At 37.9% G+C, this 26476-nt stretch overlaps 1 protein-coding gene across 15 annotated transcripts in view; it reads left to right on the top strand.

Annotated features, from left to right (window-relative positions):
* HMBOX1 (homeobox containing 1) overlaps positions 1 to 26476 on the top strand; it is a 171569-nt gene that overhangs the window by 127658 nt on the left and 17435 nt on the right. For all 15 annotated transcript variants that reach the window (XM_036888831.2, XM_036888841.2, XM_036888836.2 and 12 more), the window contains one exon: positions 26385 to 26467. In XM_036888831.2, the coding sequence (XP_036744726.1) occupies positions 26385 to 26467 (83 nt within the window). The remainder of the gene's footprint in view (positions 1 to 26384; positions 26468 to 26476) is intronic.

The following is a 26476-nucleotide window of genomic DNA, read 5'->3' as shown; positions in this document are numbered from 1 at the left end:
GATTTACTTCAAAATAACACAAGGTAGAAAGTCAGGGGCAAGTATGTGGATAAAACAAGACTAGTATCACTAAGTTGATAATTTTTGTAACAGATTGGTGATGTGTACCTGGTGGTTCATGGTACCATTCTCTCTACTTTTGTGTATATATATATATGTGTGTGTATTATAAAGGAGGATCTAAATTTTGGATCAGATCCCATGAAACTGTGAGAAATGAAAAGTCTTCATACATATCACAAAGACTCAACTACACAGTTATAATAACATTCACTTAACAAATATTTGAGTGTCATTCTAGTAGGCCACAACAATATAATGGTGAACATAAGTATTAGTTCCTGCCCTCTGAGAGTTTACAGTCAGGTTGGAAAAAGAGTAATCAAATAATTGCACAAATCAAGGTAAAATTGCAACTACAGTACATGTATGAAAGGAGAGCTACTTGGTGTTTCAAGATCTTATAATAGGGGATGTGGAAAGAGTCAATTAGGTAAAAGGAGAGGAGAAAGTGTTGCAGGTAGAGGGGTGAACTGTAGTCATCTAAAACAGTACTGTCTGATATGGTGGCCACGTGTAGCTATTTAAACTTAAATTATTTAAAATTAAATAAAATTTAAAATTGAGTTCCTTGTCACACCAGCCACCTTCAAGTGCCCAGTAGTCATGTATGGCTACTGAATATTGTTTCAGACAGGGCAGATACGAAGCGTTTACACCATTGCAGAAAATTTTATTAGACAGCTCAGCTACAGAACAACTGTATTTCATCCCTGATAGAAAAGGTAATTCTTTTCTTTTTCTCATTACTCAAAATCTTAAGGCAAATACAATCACCCCCCCACACACAAAAGAAGCCAAACCTTAAATTAAGTTCACTGAAATATTTTAGAAAATTTGTATATGACCTTGACATAAACTGATAAATATTTCACGAATTCACCTGTCAAAATTATTTTGCTTCTACATCCTGTTCCACATCTAGTTCTGCTTTACAAAGTGTAAGATTTAATAATTCATCATTTATCATTTATCATCATTGGTCTTTTTTCTCTAATTAGCATTCACTCATTCGTTCATCCATCTGTTCATCAAACATGTATTTTTATACACTGCACTTGGTGATTATATCTCTTGAGTCTCTTAATTTGGAGCAGTTCCTTGCACACTTGTACATACATGCACATGCACACATACGCACACTTTTTTCATGCTGTTAATTTGTTGAAGAGACCAAGATATTTGTCCTCTTGTATTTTCCACATTTTATTTTTGGCTAGTTATATCCTCTTTACACAACCTGATAATTTCTGTAGACTGGTAGTTAGATCAAGAGTCCCAATTGGATTCTGGTTTAGTTCTTTTCGCACATAACTGTTGCTTTGTTCTTCCTGTTACATCATATAAAGAGCACATAATGTCAAGTTGTCCCATTTTTAGTAACATAAAATTAACCAGTGGATTCAGTACTATCATCCTGATCCACTTATTTTTAAGGCAGTGATTCTTAGCCTCGGCTGCATATTAGGGTCACCTGGGAGCTTTTAAAAACTATCAGTGAGCCTTCACCCCTGACCAGCTGAAGCGTAGTATCTGGGTGTGGGCCTAGGCAGAGGTATATTTGGACAGTTCTCAAGTGATTCTGAAGTACAGCCAGGGTAGAGAACCTGTCGTTGTCTTTAAGAACTGTTTTCTTGTTCATTGATAATTTTTTTCCTTGTCACTTTTTTCCTAAGGGGTTTACAAAATGGGTATATTCCAGTATTTTCATTTCATCTGCATTAATCAGCTGGAATTCTTTTATAAAGAACTTTACCTCAACTGTTTAGTTATCCTGAAATACATTCTCTCACCAACTTGGCGGGGTGGGGGTGGGAACTGAGGGGCAGATGCTGTTATGAAGATGGTGTATTTAAGCTTATGGGATCAGGAGATGCAAACAAGCAGAAGAAAGAGTCAGAAAGACTACCAAAGTGCTGACATTTTGCCTGCATTATGATGGATGACGGATAGAATTTATCAGTTAGAGAACCAGAGAAAGGATATAAAAATATTAGGAGATTATCAGGAAGTTCTTTGTGGCCCACCGTAGGGCTTTTCATCAGGAACATCTCTATTTTAGCTTTGTAGGACTTAGTCATACTGTGCAGGCTATAATTAAATTAGTACCATGCTTAATTATACCACAGCTTTGGTGCTCAGGCTTCATCATAAAGAAAGAAGATTGTGCCTGACCACATTTGTCTGTTAGATAATAACAGTGGGAGTACGGAAGATGCCCAGGAAATCAGCCAGTTGGGTATATATGTGAACACATACCATATGCTTAGAGCCAAGGGGAAATAAATGCAGCGTTGTAGTATCTGCCCTCACCAATCTTAAGGCAGAAATGGCTACCATTTGAGTAGTATTTTACAGTTTGTGTCTAATTATGGATCTTATTGATAATTATCCTATATGTAATTGATCTTATTTAATCTTCACAATTCTGTACTGTACATATTTTATGATTTACAGTTTATATACCAGAGCCTCAGAGAAAGGAAGGGACTAGTAAACAGATTGGAGGAGGAATAGATGTAGGCCAGATAAGAGGCTGTTAGAGTAATCTGTGCATAAGTCACGAGGGCCCAAACTATGTCAGAGCAAAAGGAAAGAGAGTGGAGAGAAAGTAATAGATACCAGAAAAAAAATGGAAGGAAAAACAACCTAACTTTGCTACAGATTGAGCATAGAGATGACAGTGGGAGTGTAAATGAGGACTGCTTAGCAGACTCCCTGGGGAGATAGCATCTGTACCATTAGAAAATAATTTTTTTTTTTTGGTATCATTAATCTACAATTACATGAAGGACATTATGTTTACTGGGCTCCCCCCTTCACCAAGTCCCCCCCACATACCCCTTCACAGTCACTGCCCATCAACATAGTAAGATGCTGTAAAATCACTACTTGTCTTCTCTGTGTTGCACAGCCCTCCCCTTGCCCCCCCCCACATTATACATGTTAATCGTAAGGCCCCCTTTCTTTTTTCCCGCCCTTATCCCTCCCTTCCCACCCATCCTCCCCAGTCCCTTTTCCTTTGGTAACTGTTAGTCCATTCTTGGGTTCTGTGATTCTGCTGCTGTTTTGTTCCTTCAGTTTTCCTTTGTTCTTATACTCCACATATGTGTGAAATCATTTGGTACTTGTTTTCTCCACCTGGCTTATTTCACTGAGCATAATACCCTCTAGCTCCATCCATGTTGTTGCAAATGATAGGATCTGTTTTTTCTTATAGCTGAGTAATATTCCATTGTGTATATGTACCACATCTTCTTTATCCATTCATCTACTGATGGACATTTAGGTTGCTTCTATATCTTAGCTATTGTAAATAGTGCAGTGATAAACATAGGGGTGCATCTGTCTTTTTCAGACTGGAGTGCTGCATTCTTAGGGTAAATTCCTAGAAGTGGAATTCCTGGGTCAAATGGTATTTCTATTTTGAGCATTTTGAGGAACCTCCATACTGCTTTCCACAATAGTTGAACTAATTTACATTCCCACCAGCAGTGTAGGAGGGTTCCCCTTTCTCCACAGCCTCGCCAACATTTGTTGTTGTTTGTCTTTTGGATGGTAGCCATCCTTACTGGTGTGAGGTGATATCTCATTGTGGTTTTAATTTGCATTTCTCTGATGACAAGCGATGTGGAGCATCTTTTCATGTGTCTGTTGGCCATCTGAATTTCTTCTTTAGAGAACTGTCTATTCAGCTCCTCTGCCCATTTTTTAATTGGATTATTTGCTTTTTGTTTGTTGAGGTCTGTGAGCTCTTCATATATTTTGGATGTCAACCCTTTATCGGATCTGTCATTCATGAATATATTCTCCCATACTGTAGGATACCTTTTTGTTCTATTGATGGTGTCCTTTACTGTACAGAAGCTTTTCATCTTGATATAGTCCCACTTGTTCATTTTTGCTTTTGTTTCCCTTGCCCGGGGAGATATGTTCAAGACGAGGTCACTCATGTTTATGTCTAAGAGATTTTTGCCTATGTTTTTTTCTAAGAGTTTTATGGTTTCATGACTTACGTTCAAGTCTTTGATCCATTTTGAATTTACTTTTGTGTATGGGGTTAGACAGTGATCCAGAAAATAATTTGACTTTGGGTAAATCATTCAACACCTCTTCACCCCAATTGCCATATTTATGAAAAGAAGAGTTAAGTATTATGATACAGTAAAAAGCAGATGGGCTTCAGAGTCATACGGACTTCTGGTTTTATCCCAGCTTATGTTGATCTTTGGGAATTGTAGTTTTCTTTAAAATGGACATGGTTATTAGCAGGAGAATAATGTGAGATGATAAGTGTAAAGCACGTAGTAGAATGCCTTCCTCATAACCAGTACTGAACACAAATTCTTTTTCTCTCTAAGTCGCTTCCACTTAGAGCTTTGACTGTGAAATCACCTCAAGATTTCTGTGTTAGGAGATTTCTGTGGCACTAGAAATAGAGATTTAGGAATCATGAATACATTAGGAACAGTTAAAGCCACCACTACGAGTGAACCCTGGTTAAATCCATCTCTTCTGTTTTACATTTGTGCTTACACTGTTTCTGCGTTTTGCAGCTAAATATAACTGAAGAAAGCCTTAAAACCGTGCTAACTGATCTCATTTTAAATTCATGACCATGAACCTCAAGTGGGTCTTTAATTCTGCCAATCATACTATACCTTCCTGGTTCATTCTTTCCCAGTCCCCTAAACAATTATTTCACACTTTGTTCTCTCTAAAAATGCCCCATCTTCATCCCTCATGATGACCTTGCTCCTTTTAAATGAGGAAAGTGAAGGCACTCAGAGGAGAACTCTATGCACTGCCCACCTGCTAGCATGGAACACACACATGCTCTGTTTTCCTGCCTCTTGCCATCCCCAAAGCACTTAAGTAATATTCCCTAGCATGTATCTTAGTGCCTGGCTCACAGTAAATATTCATTATATATATTTTTTTCTTTTTTTTGGCCTTTCCACTTCTCTGACTTCATTTTATTGTCTATACCACATATTTGACTTTTAAAATACCCAGTTTCAGAAACACTGATTATCATAAAGGACAATATTGTATGATTTCACTTATACAAAATGCCTAGAATAGGCACATCTATAGAGACAAAAAGTAGTTACGCTGTTGCCTCGGGCTGGGGACGACAGAGGTATTATGTCAGGAGTGAAGGCTAAAGAGAGTTAGGTTTCTTTTTGTGTGCAGTAAATTTCTAAACTGTGGTGATACACAATTCCACGAATATACTAAAAAACACTTTAAATGGGTGAATTGCTTGGTATGTGAATTATACCACAATAAAGATGTTTTAAAAAGGAAGCATTGATTCAGTGCATTATTAGCAGCTTCACATATATTTTTCCAACACATTTAATCCTCTCTGCATGCCTGTTTTCTCCTCTTTCCATTGAGGCAATTGAGGCTCTCAGAAGTTGAATGACTTAACAAGTCTCCAAACCTGAAGTGGTCCAGCCACATAGACCTGTAGACAATCATAACTGTAGATGTGAGCTCTCCTCATTCACTAAGCGAGTGTTACTGTTATTTGGGTGTACACTGATTGCCTTTAATATATGGACTTGGCCTTTGTTAACTCTGAAGTCTGATGCCACTAGATGAACATGTGTTGGAATTAGATTACTGACTTTATTCAGTCATTTTTTTATAAAGCATCTGCTTTGTGCTAGCACTGAGCTAGGCTTACCTCAAATAGTTTACATATTTACAAGGGGAAAAAACATCATCTGTATCGTATGTCTGAAATGCCTGGATATGTAAATACTGTAAGACTCAAATGTGATCTTTACTCAGCAAACCTAACTGTCCCTTTGATCATTCATTCAACAAAGTACCTCAACAAAGTATGAGGCCAAGTGCCAGGGATAGAGAGAATAGACACCTTTTAGGGTGGGGGAGAAGTAAGTGGGTGATGAACCCAGTAGAGCCGAAAAGTTTTTAGAGTTATAGTTAGAAGTTTTTAGGAGCCAAACTTCTAATGTACTCTTTCCTTTTTACCATTTCGGTGATTTTGGCTGGGGATTCTTTCAGCTCCGGAGTATTAGGATAGGTGACTGGGACACGAAAGAGCGAGACCTGGCTGTTGCACCTGTGCTGGTCTCAAGGAGTAAAGATACAAGAAGCCATCAAATCTCTTACGTAGGTTTTTCAGCACAGTTAAGCAAGATAGAAAGAGGAGCAACAACTTGGAAAAGGCTTTGACTAGATACAGGAATAAATGTAAGAATATCTAGCTGCGACAGGTAGAAACAATAGAATGTAGCAGCTGAGAATACCACCCTTGGGACCAAATTTGTATATATAGGTTACTTATTGCTGTCATTTTTCATCAAAATAGCTAACTGGTTAGTCTCTGTCTGAGCCTATCCAGGAAAATGAGGGCAAAATGAATACCCTTGTGTGTGTTTATAATTAAAACTATTGTGTTTTATTTTTTTCCATATATTTATACCTGTAATATGTTTTTTTTCATCTTTAATGAGCAATGATAAGACAGAATTGTTACTAAAGCCCAGGCTCTGAAATTGTAAGGAAACCTTTTTTGTGTTGCTGTTTTAACCTTTGTCAATCTCTAAAACAACATTAAAAAAATTAGCCCAAAATATTCTCAATAGGCAAAGACTCACTATTAAAAATTTCAGCCTCAAAGTGTCTCCTCCCCCAAGCTTAAGCATCCAATAATAGTTTCTTAGAATAAAAGTACCTTTTCATAAACAAAAATAGCATTACAACTACAATACTATAACAAACCAAAATTAAATCCTATCTCTAAATTTAGTGTCACTGCTGTTAACCTGACATGTTATACAGTTTGAATATACAGTCTGAATTGGAGGCATAAGTCTAGTACACAAATGCATTTTGCATAAATGTGTTAGACATCCTGGGAGAATCAGCACAGAAGAGACAAAACAGTTTGTAAAGTGTGTTTCAAGGATGTTGCTTGAGGTTTCTGTAATTTAATTCTTTTGATATTTACTGCATTTTGGAATTCTTCCCAAGACAGTGTATCAGTACTTGGATTTTGGTTTCAGTCTCTTTCCTTTCTCCTTTTTACTTTTTTAATTTTTTCAGTGAATACTGGGACTGTGAAGGTTAAGAAGACCAATAATTCCAGAAACTAAATTCTATATTTAACTGCAGACTGGGTGTGGTTCAGCCAACTGCAGTGCAAGCTCGCTAGTGTTCTGCCAGTCATCAAACCCTGACCTGCAGGGAACATTCCTTCTCCTAGTTGTCTGACCCTGTAATATGCTGAATTATGATGACACGATGATAACATGGTATCATGATACCATTTTGTATGTTAAATAGAATAAAAACAAAAGAGTCACATAGGGTCAAATTTTAAGTGGCTCTGGAAGACATGTTCCTCCTGTGTTCTTTTATAATAATGTCTCAATGATATTAGCCTGATGACCTGTTTTCATTTTGCCACTTCCCACTTTTCTTTATTACCTTTAATTACAACTGTGCAATTTTAAAAAATTTACACAGGGAAGTCTTCTCTACTTCAGCTCTCATTTCATGAAGCCACATTTTCTTTCAATGTTTTCTTGTTTTGCTTTATATAGTTTGAGACTTTAATTACCATAAAAAAAGGAGAAATATCTGCTTGTTTTCCCCCTTTTCAAAAAAATACTCGATCCCTTACAAAGAGTCCTATTATTTTAAAAATGAAAAAATAATCACCTTTTTCTTCCTAAGTGTCCTTCTGGATTATTTTGTTTAAGTGTCCCAACATTATCTGGTATCACTCATACTATACACAGAATTCCGCGGAGTAAGAGGCCCTTCTCATTTCCGTAAGATTACACCTAGCTGGAAAAAAATGGGAGCGGGACTGCTGATAAATGCCTTCCTGATATTGCTCTTCTGAGAGACTGAAACCTATCCAGATGTTTCTTTGAATTACAACTGGTATCATATGAACAATAAAGGGACTGATTTGCCTTCATTGTACAAATATAAATTGCATCGGCTGACCAGTGGTTCAATTTAAGCAACATTTAAGCCAACAACCTCCATTTAATTTCATTTACCTTTATTTGGTCACTATTTCTGCAGAAAATAAGGAAGAGACCCCTAAAGATCATCTAGTTCAGTTTGTTTTTTAGACCAAGAACCTATAGTTAACCACATAGTTGTTGTGACTGAATTCACAAATGAGATTGTTGCTTATTTTGAATCCATAACCATGTGAAACGTAGAGTATAATAAAAAGCATATTTGTTGAACTTGTCAATCCTTTCTCTTTAACTTCTTTAATTTTCACTTATCACATTTATTGAGTTCTGCTGTGTGCTAAGAATTAGGATGCAAAGATGAATAAGACAAAAGTCCTTAATTGCGTTTAACTGGATTTCTTCTTGCCTGTGTTTCTTTATCCTCTTTTATTTTTCTCCTGCCCTCTTAATCTTCCTTTTAACCCTCCTTTCTGTATTGTCCTCATCCTCACTTTCTATTCTTTTTTTGCCAGAAAAACTCCCACCCATTTTTTTCCTTTTTCCCTCTCACACTTTCTTTTAAGCACACTTCCTACCCTCCCACCTCTGTTCTTCTTCTGATCATAATATAAACTGAAGTATGTGCTTTAGTATTTTTTATTGAAGAAAGCATTATGCTCCTGTTTCATTTAAAAAGCAAATTGGTCAAAATATTTTTCGAAAAATTAGTAAATGTTATGTAACTTCCAAGGGCCCTTCAAGTTCTCAAAATTGAATTGCTTTATGATTCTAAATAATTTCATGTTTTCTATGGAGCCTTTTTTCCCTCTTAGACTCAGTTGCTTTTGATAGGAAAATACTTCCCACCCTAGAAGTAAGTCTTTGGAAAATTATGGGTACTTAGCATAACAACACAAATAGACAAACTTCAAAGGACAAAATCACCTCTATGATAACTAAGTTCTAGAAGACCAGGAGTCTAGAACTATATGTAAGTATATCTACATAATGTGTCTCATTACCTGTTTGGCTATCAGCTTATATTCTTGTCCCTCAATGTCTGTGTTTGCACATTACAGTAATGAAATAACTAAAGGGTGCTGCAACCTGAAAAATTGTCGTTCATCTATCTACCTTTTACTAGTCTAGTTAGTGAGAATTACTTCCTTCTTCCTAATAAAATGAGAAAACAACATTCTCACAGGGCAAAGAAATTTGCTTGTCCTATTTCTCACATGATCTCTTAAAACTTTCTTCAGTACTTTATAATTGCAAAGAAACTTACATCGCTTTTTTTTTCTTTGTTATGTTTCTGCTGAACTGAATGGACTAGCTAAAGAAAATAACTTCTTCATAGCAAGAACCAAAGAGGCCATGTGTCTGACCAAGATGGTGATTTTGTTTGGATAGGAAATTCAGTGGATTTTTTTTTTCAACTTCTTTATATTTAACCATGATAGTTATTTAGCACATGGCTAACTCAGTGGTGGTCAGTCTATTAAGTGGAATGTCATGGTAGAATGATAGATCTGGCTTGTGTAAATTCAGAAAAATGTGAGTGAAAAAAATGTTAAGCGATAGAAGAAAAATTGCATAATTACAGTAATGTAAAAAGTCACAAAGATAAAGATTGGGAGAGGTAGTAAAAACGTTTAAATAAATGATTTGCCTTAAATGTTGAATAGTTTATACATTTTTATGTTACTTGTGGTCTGTTTGTTTATTCCTGATAGTATAATGGTTAAAAACACAGACTTTTTTTTCCAGTCCCAACCTTCTTACTCATCAGCTATACATCCTTAGGCAAATTACTTGCTATCAAATGACTATATTATAATGCTTGAGTTACAGGAATGTTGTGATTTAACACTAAACAAAAATGCCTATAAAGCACTAGGCATTGGTGCAGGACACACATAGTAGATGTTTAATAAATATATTCCTCTTACTACTGAATAATACACAAATATTAAACAAGTAAGAACTTTCAAAAAGCATTCTGGGTTTCTTCAAATGTAACTTTCTAAAGAGTTACCCTTTCCTGGATTGCTAACCCTCAGCCAATGAAAGTCTATTTAGCGTTTCTTTCCTCAAAAGAAAGTCATTCATCACCTGGTGCCAAACACTACACTGAGTGCTGAAGCATATTTAAAGCTAAGGTTTTACCCCAGTAGGTCTCAGTCTAGTGGAGGAAAAAACCTCATGGAAGGGATGGGTGCTAGTGCCGTAGGACACAGAGGAGGGCGGTGACATTGCAGTGTGATGATTTCCGTGGGGTGGGAAGAGGAAGAAAGGCAATCTTGGCAGTGGAAGCAGGACCTGCAAAGCACAGAGGCCTGAAAATCTAGGTGACTGGAGTGCGTAGTCAGGCAACAGGAAATAAGGCTGGGGAAGTAGTTACATCAGATTGTGCAAAACCCTTGTATCGCCACAGACGCAACATTTATCTTTCTCAAAGCAATTGTTTTTGCATCCATGCCAAAATATGGTTGTTATAATAATTGAAAAAAAAATCTCGTAATCTCTTTTCTAGGTTGTTTGTGCTGCTTTCCTCCCACATCTGAAGCATCAATAATAGCTCTCTGATGACAGGGACTCAAATTATTTTGGGGGTGCTGGTGGATTTTGTGCCTAATATTTGTGAAATATCCTGGGAATTAAGAAATTGCAAATGTTTTGAAAAATCTTCTCAGACTTCCTTTTGAAAGACAAGAGCCTAAATAATATTTCCTCTTCTACACATTCAAAAATATGTTGAAATTCTAGCCATTTTCAATTTTTTAAAAAATGTCTTTTGATTCAGTGTTTTCCTGCTGACTTGTATTATATATATATAAAGGTAGACTATTATAAAATTGTAATATGCAATTTTCCTTCTGACCTCTGTTTTAACAGGGCATTGTTAGGAAGAAAATTTGAGCCATATCTTTACCAGAATGAATTCTTTCACCATCTGTTAAGTAAAATTTATCTGGTACTTCAGTGATGTGGTTTGTGTGCTTCTGCAAGCTGGGGTCTGGTTATGTTCAGCTGACCCATAGGCACAGTGCTATGCATAAAGTCTGACAGCAGTAAGTCTTGCTTGAACTTGATTGAATTTAATATTTATGTTGCTTGAACTTGATTGAATTTAATATTTAAAAAGACCTTGCAACTTTAACAAGCTCAGAAAATGCTTTCCCCCCCATCTAATATGTCTATTAGACTTCGGGCAGGGGGTAAAAAGTACACTATTTTCTAATTTTATTAAAGTTGTAAGACCGGCAATTCAATGATAAATAATAATTCGATTATTTAAAGTGTTCCAATCAAAATGACCCAAAAAGAGCAGAAAAATGACTTTCAAAAGCCTAAATGTCATTTTTTTCCTCATAGAAACCACTTTGTGGGAGTAGAGTTAAGTCCTGTAAAATCTAATGTTTATCCTGGTCTGTAATGAATGAGAACCTAAAAAATATATGCATTCTGCCCTCCCTTGAGGTGGCTCACCATCACTACAACCCCTGTCAAGCTCGTCTTCCTTTCCCTCCCTTCTGATGTCATTGCTGTTCTAGATAGAAAATGCTGTAAGAAAGAATACACAGTACATTTTGGAATTAATGGATGCTGGAAGTTGAATTTTAAAGAGTTTAACCTCTTTCAAAGCCCTTAAGGAATGACTTGAGTAGAACAGAGTGAACACACCTCCTGTATCTCTGCAAATAGAAGGAAGTTCTTAACATTTATATGAGACAGCAGGGGCCTGGACATGACCTCATTTCATCCATTAGACTATTTGAGGAAAAAAGTAACAAAACTCTCCCACTTATTGACAGGTAAAGTTATCCCAATCTGTTTCTCATAGCCAGTAAGAAGATGAACTGTCCTTAAATGCATTTTAAAATTGGCAAATTATACTTCCTGGTTCCTTTTTGGTCAAACAGAAATAGCTGAAAGAGAAATTATCACGATGTTTTAAAGCAGATTAAAAAATTCTTTCTATCCTCGTATAGATTTGCCAGAGTTCATTTGTACACACAACAGACCCCTCATTTCTCTAGTCCCTGAGACAATTAAACAGGGCAAAAGACCGTCCTGCTCTTCTGTGGCCATAGTTTACAAGGAAATGAAGTATAGTTCGCTAACTATTGGTGTTGTATGAAATGTGTCGCCAGTGAAAATATGATTGATCTCAGAAGCAGAATTGTAAACATCAAGTTATAAACATTAATACTGACAGATACCAACTTACAGACTAACTGGAAAATATTCATAAAAATTAGTGAACTTTTTCAAGCTCAACAAATATTTACTGAGCTTCTACTTTGTTCTGTTCATGATGGACGCAGAGGGATACAGTCATGAACAGGAGAGTTGCGGTCCTGGCCCTCAGTGTAGTGCCTTCGGAAGTCATTATTGATAGACTGAACATTCACAGCGTGTGCCAAGGTTTGCATATGTGTTTGGTATTTGAAGATCTCAAATCAGGATATGAACTTGTGGGCAATACCTTACTTTTGTTCTGGTTGCCTTTGAGTTGAGGAAGCCTTATTGGTCATGTGATTTTGGTGATTCAAAGCATCTAAAAATAGTCTTTATACTTTGAAAACCTGTATGCCATGGAAATCCCAATTGTAATAGTATTATCCAAATAGTATTTATATATCCAAATGTATTATCCAAATAGCCTCATCTAAATATTCTATTTTATTGTTTCCTGCTTCGACATATCATCCACATAAAAGACTAGACTAACCTATAGTTCTGACCATTTTGAGGCTATCTTATAATTATCATCTTCCTGGGAATAGAAAGTTTGTCATCCAAAAACACTTTCCTTGGAACATGACTTGTACCCCAGATTTGCTCTGTATTATCATTTGAAGAAATTTAACTTGTGTACAATTGGTAAGATAACCTTTCAGTTCTGACAATGTTAATGTAAGTAGCCTGTTTTTTGTCAAGTGTTCTCAAAATTGGCCTTTTAAAGGCAATTAAAGAGTCATTTATCTATATCCTGGTTGGTTCAGATGGACTCCCACTAAAAACAGCAGCTAACTCACGACACCGAAAGTAAAAAGCCAAGTTTAAGAGAAAGTAGCAGCCAGCCTTAAGTAAGAAGGTACTGTTTCTCCTCTTAGCGGGTATCAGGATAACACACAACCATTGCAACTCTGATTCTCTAAAGAACCTATGCTGTTGTCTGGGGTTGGGTTGCTGTTTGTTGAGACCTCCCCCAGAGAGGATGAGTTCTCATTTTAGATACAGGCTATATCCCTTTAACAAGAGGTAGTCATTTTGCAGAAGCCTACTGTTGGTCACAGGAAAAACCATGCAGGAGACAGTGGGCTGGTTTTATCAGTCCTGTTCTGTTGATCTTCACATTATTGTCAATGGTTGGTCAGTCAGATGGGTAAATGGCCAGTTTATAGTTCAGCACTTAACATTAAAGATAGACTCCCTTCCTCAGGACAACTTTTATACCAAATGTGAGACACTTAACAATACCAGGTCACCTTACAAATCTCTTCTGTAAGCCTGTTTCCTGCCAGCAAAAGAAAAGTGAGAGGATAGAGCTGCTACCCAGCCAGAGGTGAGGCAGATGTGGGTAGGGGCACTCTGACGTCAGTGCCCTTGATAAGCTTGCAACCTGGTAAATGCAGTTGACTCTCCAAGGTACCAGTGTTCCCACTGGTATGAACTTCATGTGATTATCATTCACATTTGGTAGTTCCATTAGCAAACTAGGAAGTCCATGGACCAACAGAACCAAACAGTGCCCACTTGTACATGTTCTCTTTCTTCCTATTAAAATAAAGTGGAGGGTTGAGCACACTTTAATGAATTCAGTGGTGTGCAGTCAAGAGACATGTTTCAAGAGAAATACCATTTCTCAGTTGTTTTTCTTTAAGGCGATTAGAATTTGTCAGTTTCATGGTTTTTGCCTGACAACTCCTGAAAATTGTCTCCATTCTTCTTTTCATGGTCATCATAGAAAGACTTGTGACAAAAAGGTAATACATGTTAAAAGGATAACTTTCTCTACCATCATCACAAAGTACCACAACTCACACTTTACAGTGGTAGGACCTCATTTAGGGCGGCATGTTACTGGACAAGTGATAAACCTGTGTTGTTTCAAGGCTTAATGATAGGATAGTGTGCTAAAAATTCAGCTCCAAGATTCAAACAGCAAGTAGGGTCTAGTGGCAATTAGCATGCTGCAAGTAAATAAAACATTTAAATATAGAATCTTGGTGGTGAAAGACCCTGAGAGAGGAAACTTGTATGTATGTTAGGGCACATTTCAGACTTAATATCCAAAATTCTCCCATGGATCGATTTTTTTTTTTAAACAAATTAAGAAAGTCATCTTACCATTCCGATAAGGACTTGGAAGCCTTCTCGTGTGTGTGCTAGCGTGGGAGGAGGGACTGCTAACTCCATGATAGGGTTAACGGCTCTGTATACGTAGACTTTAAGTGTGTGTTGATACTGTGTTTCAGGGCAGAAGTCCCAGGGTTTATTTAATTCTCCTGTGCCCAGGATTAAAAGAGTCAGTGTTGCTGTTGTCTCCAGAGCAATTAGATTTCCTTTTCCAGAAGGAAAAAGCCCCGAGGTGAGATATAGCTGTGGTGGTGGGGCTGTCCTGGATTTCTTGCTGATGTGGTCACATCTTTGCCTCTGGGAGCAGTTGTGAAATTTATAGGAGTTTGGTTTGGATTCATTGCTACAGAGATTTGCATTTTAAAGGAAATCTGAAACAATACCATGTTTTCGCTGAATAATGACTGTTCCTGTGAGGTCTTTGAGCCAGAGAACTGAGTTAGGAGACCTGAGTTCTAGGTCGTGCAACCCTGAGCAAGTCAGGCCTCTTCCCCGGCTCCTCATCTGTAGAGTTCATGTCCTCATCTGCATATATGAGGCTGACTAGAGGCTGATTTGGTAGTATTTCCTTCCAGCATAAAGTTCTTTAATTCTTCATCAGGATCTACTGAGGTATATCTAAATATACTAGTCTGTGGTATATCTAAAACCATGTGTAATGATCTATGCTATGGGATTCCATTGCATTAATGAATAAAGATTCCAAAAGTCAACTTCTCATATCTTGAATCCTTTAATCTGTTATTAGGGCAATAATAATTTTCCCACTTTAAAGTCTCTTTTCATAGGTTTTTCTATTCTAAAACTTTAAGAAGCTGCAAAGCCATGAAAACATACAGGTTCTTCTGTAATAGAACTCATTTATATTTTAGCTTTCCTTATAGTCATATAAACCTTCCAAAAAGCTGATATGGACAGAGCATTATTTATCTTAAGTCTGTGGAATTACAAATGAACTCTTATTTATAAAAAAACACATTGATGTAGAACATCTTTTGTTTGTTGTACTATAGTATGTTGGCAAAACAAGTCTTTGAAGTGTAAACTTGTTGCCAAAAAGCATTAAGATAAACTAAGAAAATTTATTATTTAAAAATAATTTTATGCAATTCTCTTTTACTCATGCTTTGAGACAGCAAACTTTATTTTCAAATAAAGCTTTTTTAAATTACAAAATTATAATAGCACGTGCTTATTACATAAAATGAGGAAATACAAGAAAATATAAAGAAGAAAATTAAAATACCCTTTAACACCACCATCCAGAGATAATCATTAACATATGAGTGTATTTCTTTTCAGTCATTTTTCTGTATTATGTATATGTACCTTTTTTTAAAGGTGTTGATATACACTCTTATGAAGGTTTCATAAGAAAAACAATGTGGTTATTACATTCACCCTTACTATTGAGTGTATATATATCTTTTTTTAAAAAGAAGGTTATTCTGGTTATGTAGTTTTATATGTAATATCTATATACTCTTTGAAAACATGATTTTAAATGATTAAATGCATTTTAAGAATAATATAATTTATTACCCAGTCCTCTGCAGCTGGCCGTGTAGTTCGACAGTCGTATCTATTTCAGGTCTGAACTTCATATCACATACAAAAGATGGTGAAAGAGAAAAGTATTTTGAAAAGCAGTTATAACATTAATGAGAAGTAGTTTTTGTAATATTACTAACTCGATTTGTTTTTATTTTGAGCAATATTTTTTATTGGAAAATACAGTAACACATTGTAAAACTATTTAGGAAGCACAGTGTATAAAGCAGAAAACACTATTTCCATTCATAAATAACCACGAAAATATTTTGGCACATTTACATGTAGTGTTTCCATCTACCTGTCTCTGTATTTTTAAACATTGTTAGAATAACTGATGTATGGTTTTATAACCTGCTTTTTTTTCATTGACATTTCCCATGTCATTAAGTACTCTTCGGAAACATGATTTTTCTCACGGCTTTTTTCTTCAAATGGCTATACCATAATTTATTTAACCATTATTATTTTATTAGACATTTAAATCCTTCTCAGTTTTGCCCTATTAAATAGTACTGACATGAACACCCTTGTATTTACCTTTTGTCCAAAGAACAATGGCATGTTTGGCCGTATCACTACCACCTCCCTACAGAAAGCTGATTTCATCCATGTCACTAGCAGTGGCCTTGAGCACATGCTGTTCCTGGTCAGCACGACCTGCCCTTTGTGTGTACTGTAATCATCTTTCTGGTGAGTGAAAATCAGCTTTGTTTTGCCTATTTGGTAGGTGAAAAGCCGTGTTTCTGTCTACATTTAAACTTCCCTAAGTGCTAGTGACGCTAAACTTTTTTAAATGTTTACTAATCATACATCATTTTCTAGTGTTCTTTTCCTTTACCCATTTTTCTATTGTGTATTCATATTTTCTTAATGATTTGTGTGTTAACTCTTTACAGAATGAGATCATTAACCTTTTTTGCTATGTATTTGCATTTACTGGCAATTTATTTTTCATTTAAATGTAGGTAAATCCACTGCATTATTCTTGTGTGACTGCCCCCATCACTTATGCTTCCTCATTCAGATGTTTTCTTCTAGCCTTTTTTTTAATGATTTTGCTTTTACATTTAATCTTAATATATTGGGTTTATAAGGTGAGGATCTAGTTGGGCCTTGTTTTCCAGACAGCTGATTTTTCATTCCTTCGTAGACTTAAGACACTTTGTTTTTTGCCTATAGTTATTACATTTGTTGGTTCTTTTGATCTCATCATCAAGTTTTGAACCACAGTTTTGATTATTGTAACTTTATAATTTCCTAATATTCGACAAGATAGGGCCCATTCATTATTATTTATTTTCAAAATGTTCTTAACCATGTCATTTGTTTTTCCAGGTTAACATTAAAATCATATTATTGACTCATACCACTCCCACTGAGAAAAAAGAAGGAAATGTTTTGATTTGATTGAAGTGCATTAAACCTAAAAATTCATTTGTCATTATTATTAATTCTTACCTGGAAATGTGTTATATGCCTCTCCATTTCTTATATTTCTTTTTTACCTATCAGCAAAGTGAGAAGAAGTTTTTAGTTTTTTTATATGGTTTCTATATTTTTCTTACTAGGTACTTTTATTGCTAATTCTCAATTTTTCTTGCTCTCATAAATAGTTGCCTTTTTTCTGTTAAGTTGTTGAAATGGTTATTATAGATACATGGGAAGGTTTTGGTGTTTTTGTTTATTCTGGTTAGTACCCAATCACCTGATTATTTCTGAGGTATTTTCGGTTTATTCCTTGGTTTTCTTGGTATGGTATAATAGTCAAGTGGTAATTTTGTGGCCCTTCTTCCCAGTTTGTTTCTTAATTCTGTTTCATGTCTTAAGGTTGCTGACCAGGACCTCCAGAGAAACATTAAATTATAACAAGAAAAAAAATTGTATTGGGGTTTGGGCTCTGTTGCCTTGTTTCTGATTTAATGGGGATGCCGCTAGCATTTTATCATTTTATTATTAATGTTATCAGTTACTGTTTTTCCAATATTTTATTGTGAAAAATTTCAAACATACAGCAAAGTTGAAAGATTTTTACAGTTACCTCCTAGATTCTAACATTAACATTTTACTGTACTTGTTTCATACACATCCTTAGCAGATTTTTTAATTTTAATAGTCTTTGTTGCATTATAGAAATACTTATTTTACTTAGTGATCCAAGATTTTAAAAAAATCAGCACTACACTAACTGCTGAGGCTACAATCTCAGCCCCATTTGTTACCAAGAAGTAGCGAGGTGAAGAAGTTTCAATAAAGCTTTGAGACGGTAACTTAGGAAAACTCTTCAGATGAAGGGGAGTCTAAAACATCAAAAGAAGGGTAGCAGCACAACTTGGATCACACAAGGATAAAGAAGTGAAGTTAGAGTTTTTCAGTATTTGACCAGACTTTCTAGAGAAGAGAATGCGTATTCAGCTGGCAGACGACTCGCTCAGAGAAAGGTCTGCCTATTCCAGTCAGCCTGCCGGGTGTATCTCCGTAGTGAAATAAAGTCCATCAGGCCAGTGGTTGAGTCACATCTCTTAAGACCATTCCCTTCTTTTTGTACTGACCCTATTGACCCTGTGTATTAGTTTCCTTGGGCTAACATAACAAACTTCCACAAACCAGGTGGCTTATAACAACAGAAGTGTATTCTATCACAGTTCTGGGGGTCAGAATCTGAAACCAAGCAGAGTTGGTTCCTCCTGGAGCTCTGAGGAGAACCTCCACACCTCTTCTAGCTTCTGTCAGTTGCCAGCAGCCCTTGGATTCCCTGACTTGCAGTTGTACGCATCACTGCAGTGTCTGCTTCCTTTTGCACACTATTGTCCTCTCTGTGTTTGTGTTCTTTTCTTTCTCCTATTAAGGACACTCTTCATTGGATTTGGGGCCCAGTGTGACCTCATCTCCATCCTTACCATAATTACATCTGCAAAGACCCTATTTCCAATAAGATCACTTTCAAAGGTTCTGGGTGGACATGAATTTTCAGGTGACCCTCTTCCACTCACTACACCCAGCAACTTCCTTAGCAAGTAGGAGTGGGAAGAGGCTTGGCTCTGATCCTAGCCCACTCTGTAAGAGCTGGAGAAGCTTGTCATTGTTCCCATTTCTAAAATGAGGAGGTTGATCGGGGAATAATCTTTCAAGGTCCCAAATTGTCCTCGAGTCCACAGTAAATGAAGTCATAAGCATAACTGATTTCTGTCTGCACCTCTCTTTATTTCTCTCTGGCCTCTGATTGTCTCCCAGGGGTATTTTAAGGTATGATGGGTAGCAGAGGTGCCTGGATGTCAAAATCCAAGATAGATTTTATCTATCTTTGGATAAAATAGAATATCCCTGTCCTGCTCTGTAAGTGAACTGGGGTGCTCCATAGGCCTTTATGGATCAACAAAAGATAGTTGCTATACTTGGAGAAGGTTTTCCCGTTTCTCTCATCACTGCCTTCACTCTTGTTTAAAAATAGAAAAAAAAATTTTTTTTTAAAATTATTTTGTTTGTTGCTGAAGCTCATTTAATACATAGATGTTCTCAAAATAGGGGATGGGACAATTAGATTCCAAAGTGTTTTGGTTTAATGTTTGTTGCTCTTCTTCCTGCCCACTGCCTGGTAATTTTAGTGATGCAGAAATGCACACTGGATTGTAGATGGTGGGGCGCTGTCTGACAACCCTGAAATTTTATTTTGAATTACTAAAATGGTGAGGTTTAAATATCTATTCTGGAGAGAGAGTTCATATAAAAGGACAGAAAAAATTTCATTTACATGGCATTACCCTTTGCTTAGAGAGTCAGTCTCTGTCTTTTCTATCCGCTCACCAAGACACAAAGGGAGGAATATTCTGGCTGCAATTTTTATAGACTTCAGTGTTATAGAAATGAAAGTGCTTCAAGGACATTGCCATTTGTTACTAGCTTATGGTTTCTCATCTCATGTAAATTATTTTGCCACTTTTCATTTTAATTCTTCGCTGTCATTGTCTGGCAAAATGATCATTTTATTTCTCTCTGTGAAGATATTCACTGATCACTCAGCTGACAATGTCCTCTGTGTACAAAAGTATAGTGCCCTTAGGATTTATTTTATCACTTTTTATTACTACCTAAAGATTTCTGTTTACCTTTCTTTCCATTTTTTTTGTCTTAGAAAATGTCAAGGGGTATAAACACCCTAATAAGGGACAAAAGTACATTTTGAACTCCAGAGTTGCAGTTCAGAAAGACTCTAGAGTCTTAGAGCCAAGTTCCCTTACATTTTATTCAACTGGTAACAGTAAAAATATCATTCCCTTGACATAATATAAAGATGAAAATGCTTGATGCTGAGTAATGAATAGTGTGTATTATTCCTAAGGCTCTCTTTTTGGGGAGGGAGTGGTGCCCTACCTGCAGGTGAGGCGGTTCTTGAATTTTTAGTACCACTCTGAAACATCTCTTGAATCCAACCCTTCCTCTTTGTAAGCCTAGAGACCCTTCCCTCAACTATTGCCACAACTACGTGACTGCCTTCTGCCTCTAGTATCAGCAAGGATGTTGCCCTACAAGGATAAGTTTGATGATAATGATATGCCTGCTTAAAAACCTTCACTCTCAGTTACCTAAAAAGCTAACTGTGAACTCTCTAGTACCCTTTCCAAGCTGAACCCAGTGGTTTTCTTCAGTTTGACCCCTAACTGCCCCGTCTCATGGACAGGACATTCCAGCTCGCTCAACTCGTTCCCATTCACAGAGCACGGCTTTCTTCCATGATCCCCTTTCTCTGTACATGTTACTTCCTCTGCCTTGTATTATTTCACCTTACCCACTCTCCCTTCCCCTTCTTCAAGACGCTGCACAAATGTGAGCATCTCTGCTCCCATATGCTATACAGCCCATTTTGTAATACTTTATAATGTGTTCCGTTACATGCACACATCTCCTAGTGACCACGCTGGGAAGCTTTCTTTGTCTGATTCATCTTTGCCAAATTGCCTGGTATAAACTAGTACCCAACCTTTTTGAGTGACTAAATGAATTATAAATTATATCCAAAATCAAAAGTCATTAAACCTATTTCCCAACTTCATTGAAAGTCCATTGGTTATATAGTTAAAAAAAATAACTACACTAGTGTAATTCTGTTCAGTTATATCTTAGTCTAAAACCCCTGAATGTATGTAGAGAAGATAGTGTACAACATGGTGAGACCCCAGGTGGTTCTCTCCTGAAAGAGATGTTTGTGGTTTCACTAAAAGCCTAAACTGAAACCGTTATTCTCTGTTTTTACGTTTGTTTCCTTCTTTCATTCATTTATCCCATTATGTATTCATTTATTCAACCATGTATTTATCAAACACTTGCTTATTGAATGTCTGTTACATATCACTCACTTGGGCTCAGAGAGGGCCACTTCTGAAAATCTAATAGGAACTGAAGTTACTGTCTTCTTTGATGTCTCCTTTTTTCTGAGCAGTTACCATGTCCTCTTTCCCAGAGCATGGGTGAAAAAGACTTAGGGGTTTTTAGTTGACACTAAATTCAGATGAGTTTTTAATGTGATGTAGGTCTAGTGACCTAAAGTATACCTAAAATAGGATTCTTTGGGGAGTGAAAGGGGATATACTAATATCCAAGGTAACAGCACTGTCTCAGGCAAACAAGATGTATAGTCACCCTGTCATAACCCCTGTAGTCTCAGACGTAGATCAGACGCGTTACTAGTTACCTTGTTTCCCAAGCACATCTCAGGTTTTATGCCTGTGCATCTTTGTCTCTGCTGGCCACGTGGCTCCCGGGCCTGGAGTCTGTGCAGCCCGCCGAAGCCCACCCGATTCAGTGAGCTTGCCCAGGTCAGCCTAGTCCATAGAAATCTCTCTCTACCCTGAACTCATTTAGCATATTGTTTAAATGCTTAATTAGCAGCTAGAGGTAGTCAGGTTTATCACGATTATCATACTGTTTTGACTTTAATTTTGATGTCTGCTTTTGTTTAACTTTTTCATATCTCCCTCCTCAGTTGAACTATATGTTCTTAAGATCAGGGCCCACATTTTGAACTTACATCTACTCCTCAAGTACAGTGACTTATTCATGCTTATGTTAAGACATATTTGTTGAATATTTAATTTCCTGGCCTATCTTTGCCTCTTTAATTAAAAAGTTACCCATTTTACATCAGTATCATGTGCTTGCCCTCCCTCACAAAATAAAAGCTTTAAAGAAAGAGCTTTGCAGTAAAAATGTTAAATTATTACATTTTAAAGGCAAGTATTTACCATGAGGCATCTTAAAAGTTATCATTTTAACAGTTTATACCGTCTACCTTGAACTCCTACGTCTTGCAACATTACAGAAAAAAAAGATGAAGGGGGTTCTCACAGTCCTGTGTATATGCCTCTACCTGTAGTAATACATTTAAATGTTAATTAATATTTTCTATAGGCCTGCATTTCTTAATTAGAAAAATAATAGGTCTTTAACAGAGAAGAAAAGGTTAATTGCCGGGTTTAGAGATTTAAAACTATACCGAATGAATTCTTACATTTTTTGAGCCTTTGATTTGAAGGAATTTACTGATTTATTTTTACTCTGATTATCTTTATATAGTTAGATCCTGAAAATGCAATTTAAAAACGATCTTTAAAACTTTTTAACTCATAAAGTCATATATGAATAATTGCAAATTCTAATTTAGCTTCTGTGGCTTTATTTTGTTAGTCACTAGAATGGCAGGCACAATCCTAATATTTTCTAGCTGATCCAAGTACACTTTCTAAACATAAATGGTTTATGAGTTGTATTAATCATTAAACTAGTTCTTAATTGTTTCAGTGTTTCTCCAAAGTTCTTTTATTAAACAGAAATTTACAGAAATAGCATTTGTTCATTTTGCAAATTCAACAGAAAAGTACACAAAACAGAATGTGACAATCAATCCGAATTACCACCAATATTTCCCTGTCTTCCACACACCCCCAGCGTTCTCTTTTACTTCCCAAGAAGTAATCATTTGTAACAGCTTACTGTGTATCTTTTGAGACCCTGTTTTAATAACTCTATACCCCTGGTTGTCAACAGTTCATTTACACTGATACCCTCTTCTTTTGGAGGTGCCTACACTGGATTGGTGGTGACTGTCTGTCCTTACTGGCTTGTCAACACTGCTACCAATGAGGAGTGTGTATAAGGATAAGTCAGACTTGCACCCTGGCCTCAGGTGGCTTTCAGTGTAGGAGGAGATGTGCAGTGATAACTGTAATACCAGATTTTAAAGGTGTAAGAGGTAATAGATGAAGTGCTGTGGGGTGTATGGGGTGAGGAAAAGATTTTCCTTTGGCCAAGAGGTGATATTTAGCTATGTCCTGAAAGACAGACAAGATTTGGGTTGGACAGGCAAATGGCAGATATTCTGGCAGGAGAAAGGCACGGAGATGCAGGGAACTCACGAGGTCATTCTGTTCCCTAGCCTGGGGTATGCAAATACGAGGACAGCAGCAGATGAAGATGCGAAGGTAGTTCCCGGGGCAACTCTGAACAGCTTTATGGGATTGTTAAAAACTTTTGACCAGAACCACGGCATTAGGATTATTCATCAGACGTTAGAGAGGGTAGAGGGTCAGGCACAGACTTGGCAGTCATTTGGAAGAAGAGTGAGGTTCGTGGCTGTAGAGCTGTTGCTGAAAGAGGGCCTGTAGGTCTTAGCAGCTCCCACAGCCTCCCAATCTTAGAAGGCCTTGATTTGTGAGACATACCTTTATTTTGTGTATGGGGGGTGGGAGGCACTGCCAGATTATTTTCAGATGTATCCTGATTTTAGAGATTATAAAAATGAAGAAACATACATCTTCAAATCGTGAAGTAGAGTGACCACTTGGGTACAGGGAAGAGATGGATGCCACACGGATGAATGATCAGTGACTCAGAAGTTGAGAAGCTACCAACATTCAGCAGACACATGTTAAATGCCGTCCATCTTGGTGAAGAAGGATGGGAAAGATCGTCTGCAAAGAGTGTGGTGGTGGGTTGAGGGCTTAGACTGGAGACTGAAAAGGCTTCAGGTTCAGTGAGCGTGAGGATGAAGTATTGAAGTCAGGTGGTCAGGAGGGACGAAAGGAGCTCCCCTCGGAAATGAGGGGCCCAGTTACGATTGAGAAGCACATATTTACAAAGCAACCGGTTGGCCCTATTTAATGACTTTGTCCAGGGGCCCTTGACAGCCTGATGACGGGGGAGGGAAACAAGTGGAAGGTGCCTTGCTCAGGGCCAGAGACGGGGCGGTGGAAGGAAGAGAGGAGAGGCTAGGTGACCTGCGCTTCCCCCAGGCCGGCTGAGAGATGAGCCATGGGGCCAGAAGAAGAGGAGTAGACGAGCAGATTTTTATTTTTAATTGAGGAGAGAGTTGGATTGGAGGTTATAAGAACAAGTTATTTTGAAGAGGAGGACTAAGTAGAAAGGCGATTGGGGAATTGCAGAATTTAGGATCATGGGGGTAGAATTCTGCGGGTTGACTCTTGAAGACGTGTTGCCTTTCTGAAACAGGTGGGAGTGTGTCTGTGTGGCTTGAAAACTCCTACTTCAGGATGAAGTCATTACTCCTGACAGAACAGACAAAGCTTATCGCGCTGGCCCCATCCCACTTCTCTGGAGTAATACCTCATTTTCTTTAAGAACCCCAAATTCTTACCACACTAAATTCTTTTCTAGGCTCAGAATCCCCAAGGCTTTTTCTGCCTTTCGCCTTCGCACAGGCTGTTCTCCTTGCGTGAGATGCTCTTCCTCCTCCTCTGCCTCGTGCACTCCTGCCCATCCTCGGATCTGCCCCAGACGGCCTTTCCTCTGCGCAGTCCCCCCGGGCTCCTGCAGACAACGCCGAGCACCCGTCCTCTGTGCCCACGGCGCTCTGGCCCGCAGGCACCCCGGCCCGCAGGCACCCCGCGGGACCGCGCCGAGGGCACACCGATGCAGGCGCCTCGCCCTCTCTCTCCCCCTCCAGCAGAGTGTAAACCCCTTGGAGTCAGAACTACCTGCTTCTCTTCTTTACCCACAGTGCAGACGCGTAATGTTCGGGACTTAATCCCTGCTTTCATTGTGTTTGCTGCTGAATTTTAAATGATGAAGCTGATGCTTCTCCCATGTGAAGGTGCGATGGAATTCCCTGGAGAGCTTGTTAAAATCCAGATTCGGATTCAGTCTGAAGTGGGGTCTGGGATTCTGCCTTCCCCACAGGCTCCTGCGCTGCCGTCCGTGGAACTACCCCAGGGTCTTTGCCCCCCCGGTAAATAGCAGGAATGGAGTAGAGATAAAGGTCGATAGGAACCGGGAGGTGGAGCAGTTGTGGGGACAGTGACTTGGAAAACCCCACAGTGTGAACACTGGAGCCGCAAAAATGGTCACAGAAAATCGTGTGGGAAGATGCTTAACTCCTGGAACAAAGCAGGAGACCGTTGTGGGGGACGGGCGAGCTGGCGAAGGCAGGGCTGCGGGTTCAGAGGAAGGGCTGGGGCCTCCACTGTCCATTCCCCCGATGCCGACAGGAGGGAGGGGGGTGAGAGCCGCACTTGTCACCTAATAAGCATTCTGGTTCCACAGATAGTCTCCCAGGCCTGATAATGCTAACGGTGGGTTCAGAAAGCCTTTTGGGTGCTATTGTCCCGAAATAATGTATGCTTTTTTAACATATGGAAAAAGGCAAAAGTAATGTTTGAATCTCCTTCCACGAATTCCCTGCCCCCACTGTGAAGTAACCAGTATTTATGGCCCGACGTGTGCCCTTCCAGCTTTTATCCATGCAGATTTATGGACACAGAGACAGGAATTTTTCAAATTCCATAATGGAATCTTTGTAGGCACACTGTTCTGCAGATTGTTTTTCTCACTTAGGAATATGGCATAAATACTCCTCCCGGTCAATGGATAGAGCTCCAACTTATTTTCTTCCTAGTCATTTTAAAATAGCTGTGTATAAATATAGATGTCCCCTAATTTGTTCTTGCTGTTCTCCCGTTGATGGACAACTGGGCAATGTCCAATTTTTGCTGCTACAATATGACACGTAAGAGAAGTCGTGTTGTTACCAGAGCCTCAATAACAACTCTCTGATTTCAACCAGCTGGTCCTGTCACAAGTGATTTTTATATCATCGGCATCTTTTAATGAAGGATACCATGGGGTAGGCCTCCGGTAACACAGTAGCCACTAACGTGCAGTCTTTTAAATTTCAGTTCACTAAAATTAAGTCAAATTTTAAAATTCACTTCCTCAGTCACATCACCCTCATTTCAGGTGCTCAGCAGCCACCTGCGTGCAGTGGCCGCCCTGTTAGACGGTACAGAACAGACCCTTCCATCCCCACAGAAAATCCTGTTGAGAACCTGGACTAGACACTCTAGTATTACATCATCAAGAACATATTTTTCAGTGGGCTAGTGTTTTAATGAGAGCGCACGTTTAAAAATACAAACTTTATGTCTTAATTGGTTGCCTTTGCAGCTACTTCAATGAGAATCAATACCCAGATGAAGCAAAGAGAGAAGAAATCGCGAACGCTTGCAATGCAGTCATACAGAAGCCGGGTAAGGCCG

This window comes from Manis pentadactyla, chromosome 1, assembly GCF_030020395.1.
Source record: "Manis pentadactyla isolate mManPen7 chromosome 1, mManPen7.hap1, whole genome shotgun sequence".
Classification (NCBI taxonomy): Eukaryota; Metazoa; Chordata; class Mammalia; order Pholidota; family Manidae; genus Manis; species Manis pentadactyla.
This window is presented reverse-complemented; position numbering and strand designations above follow the sequence as displayed.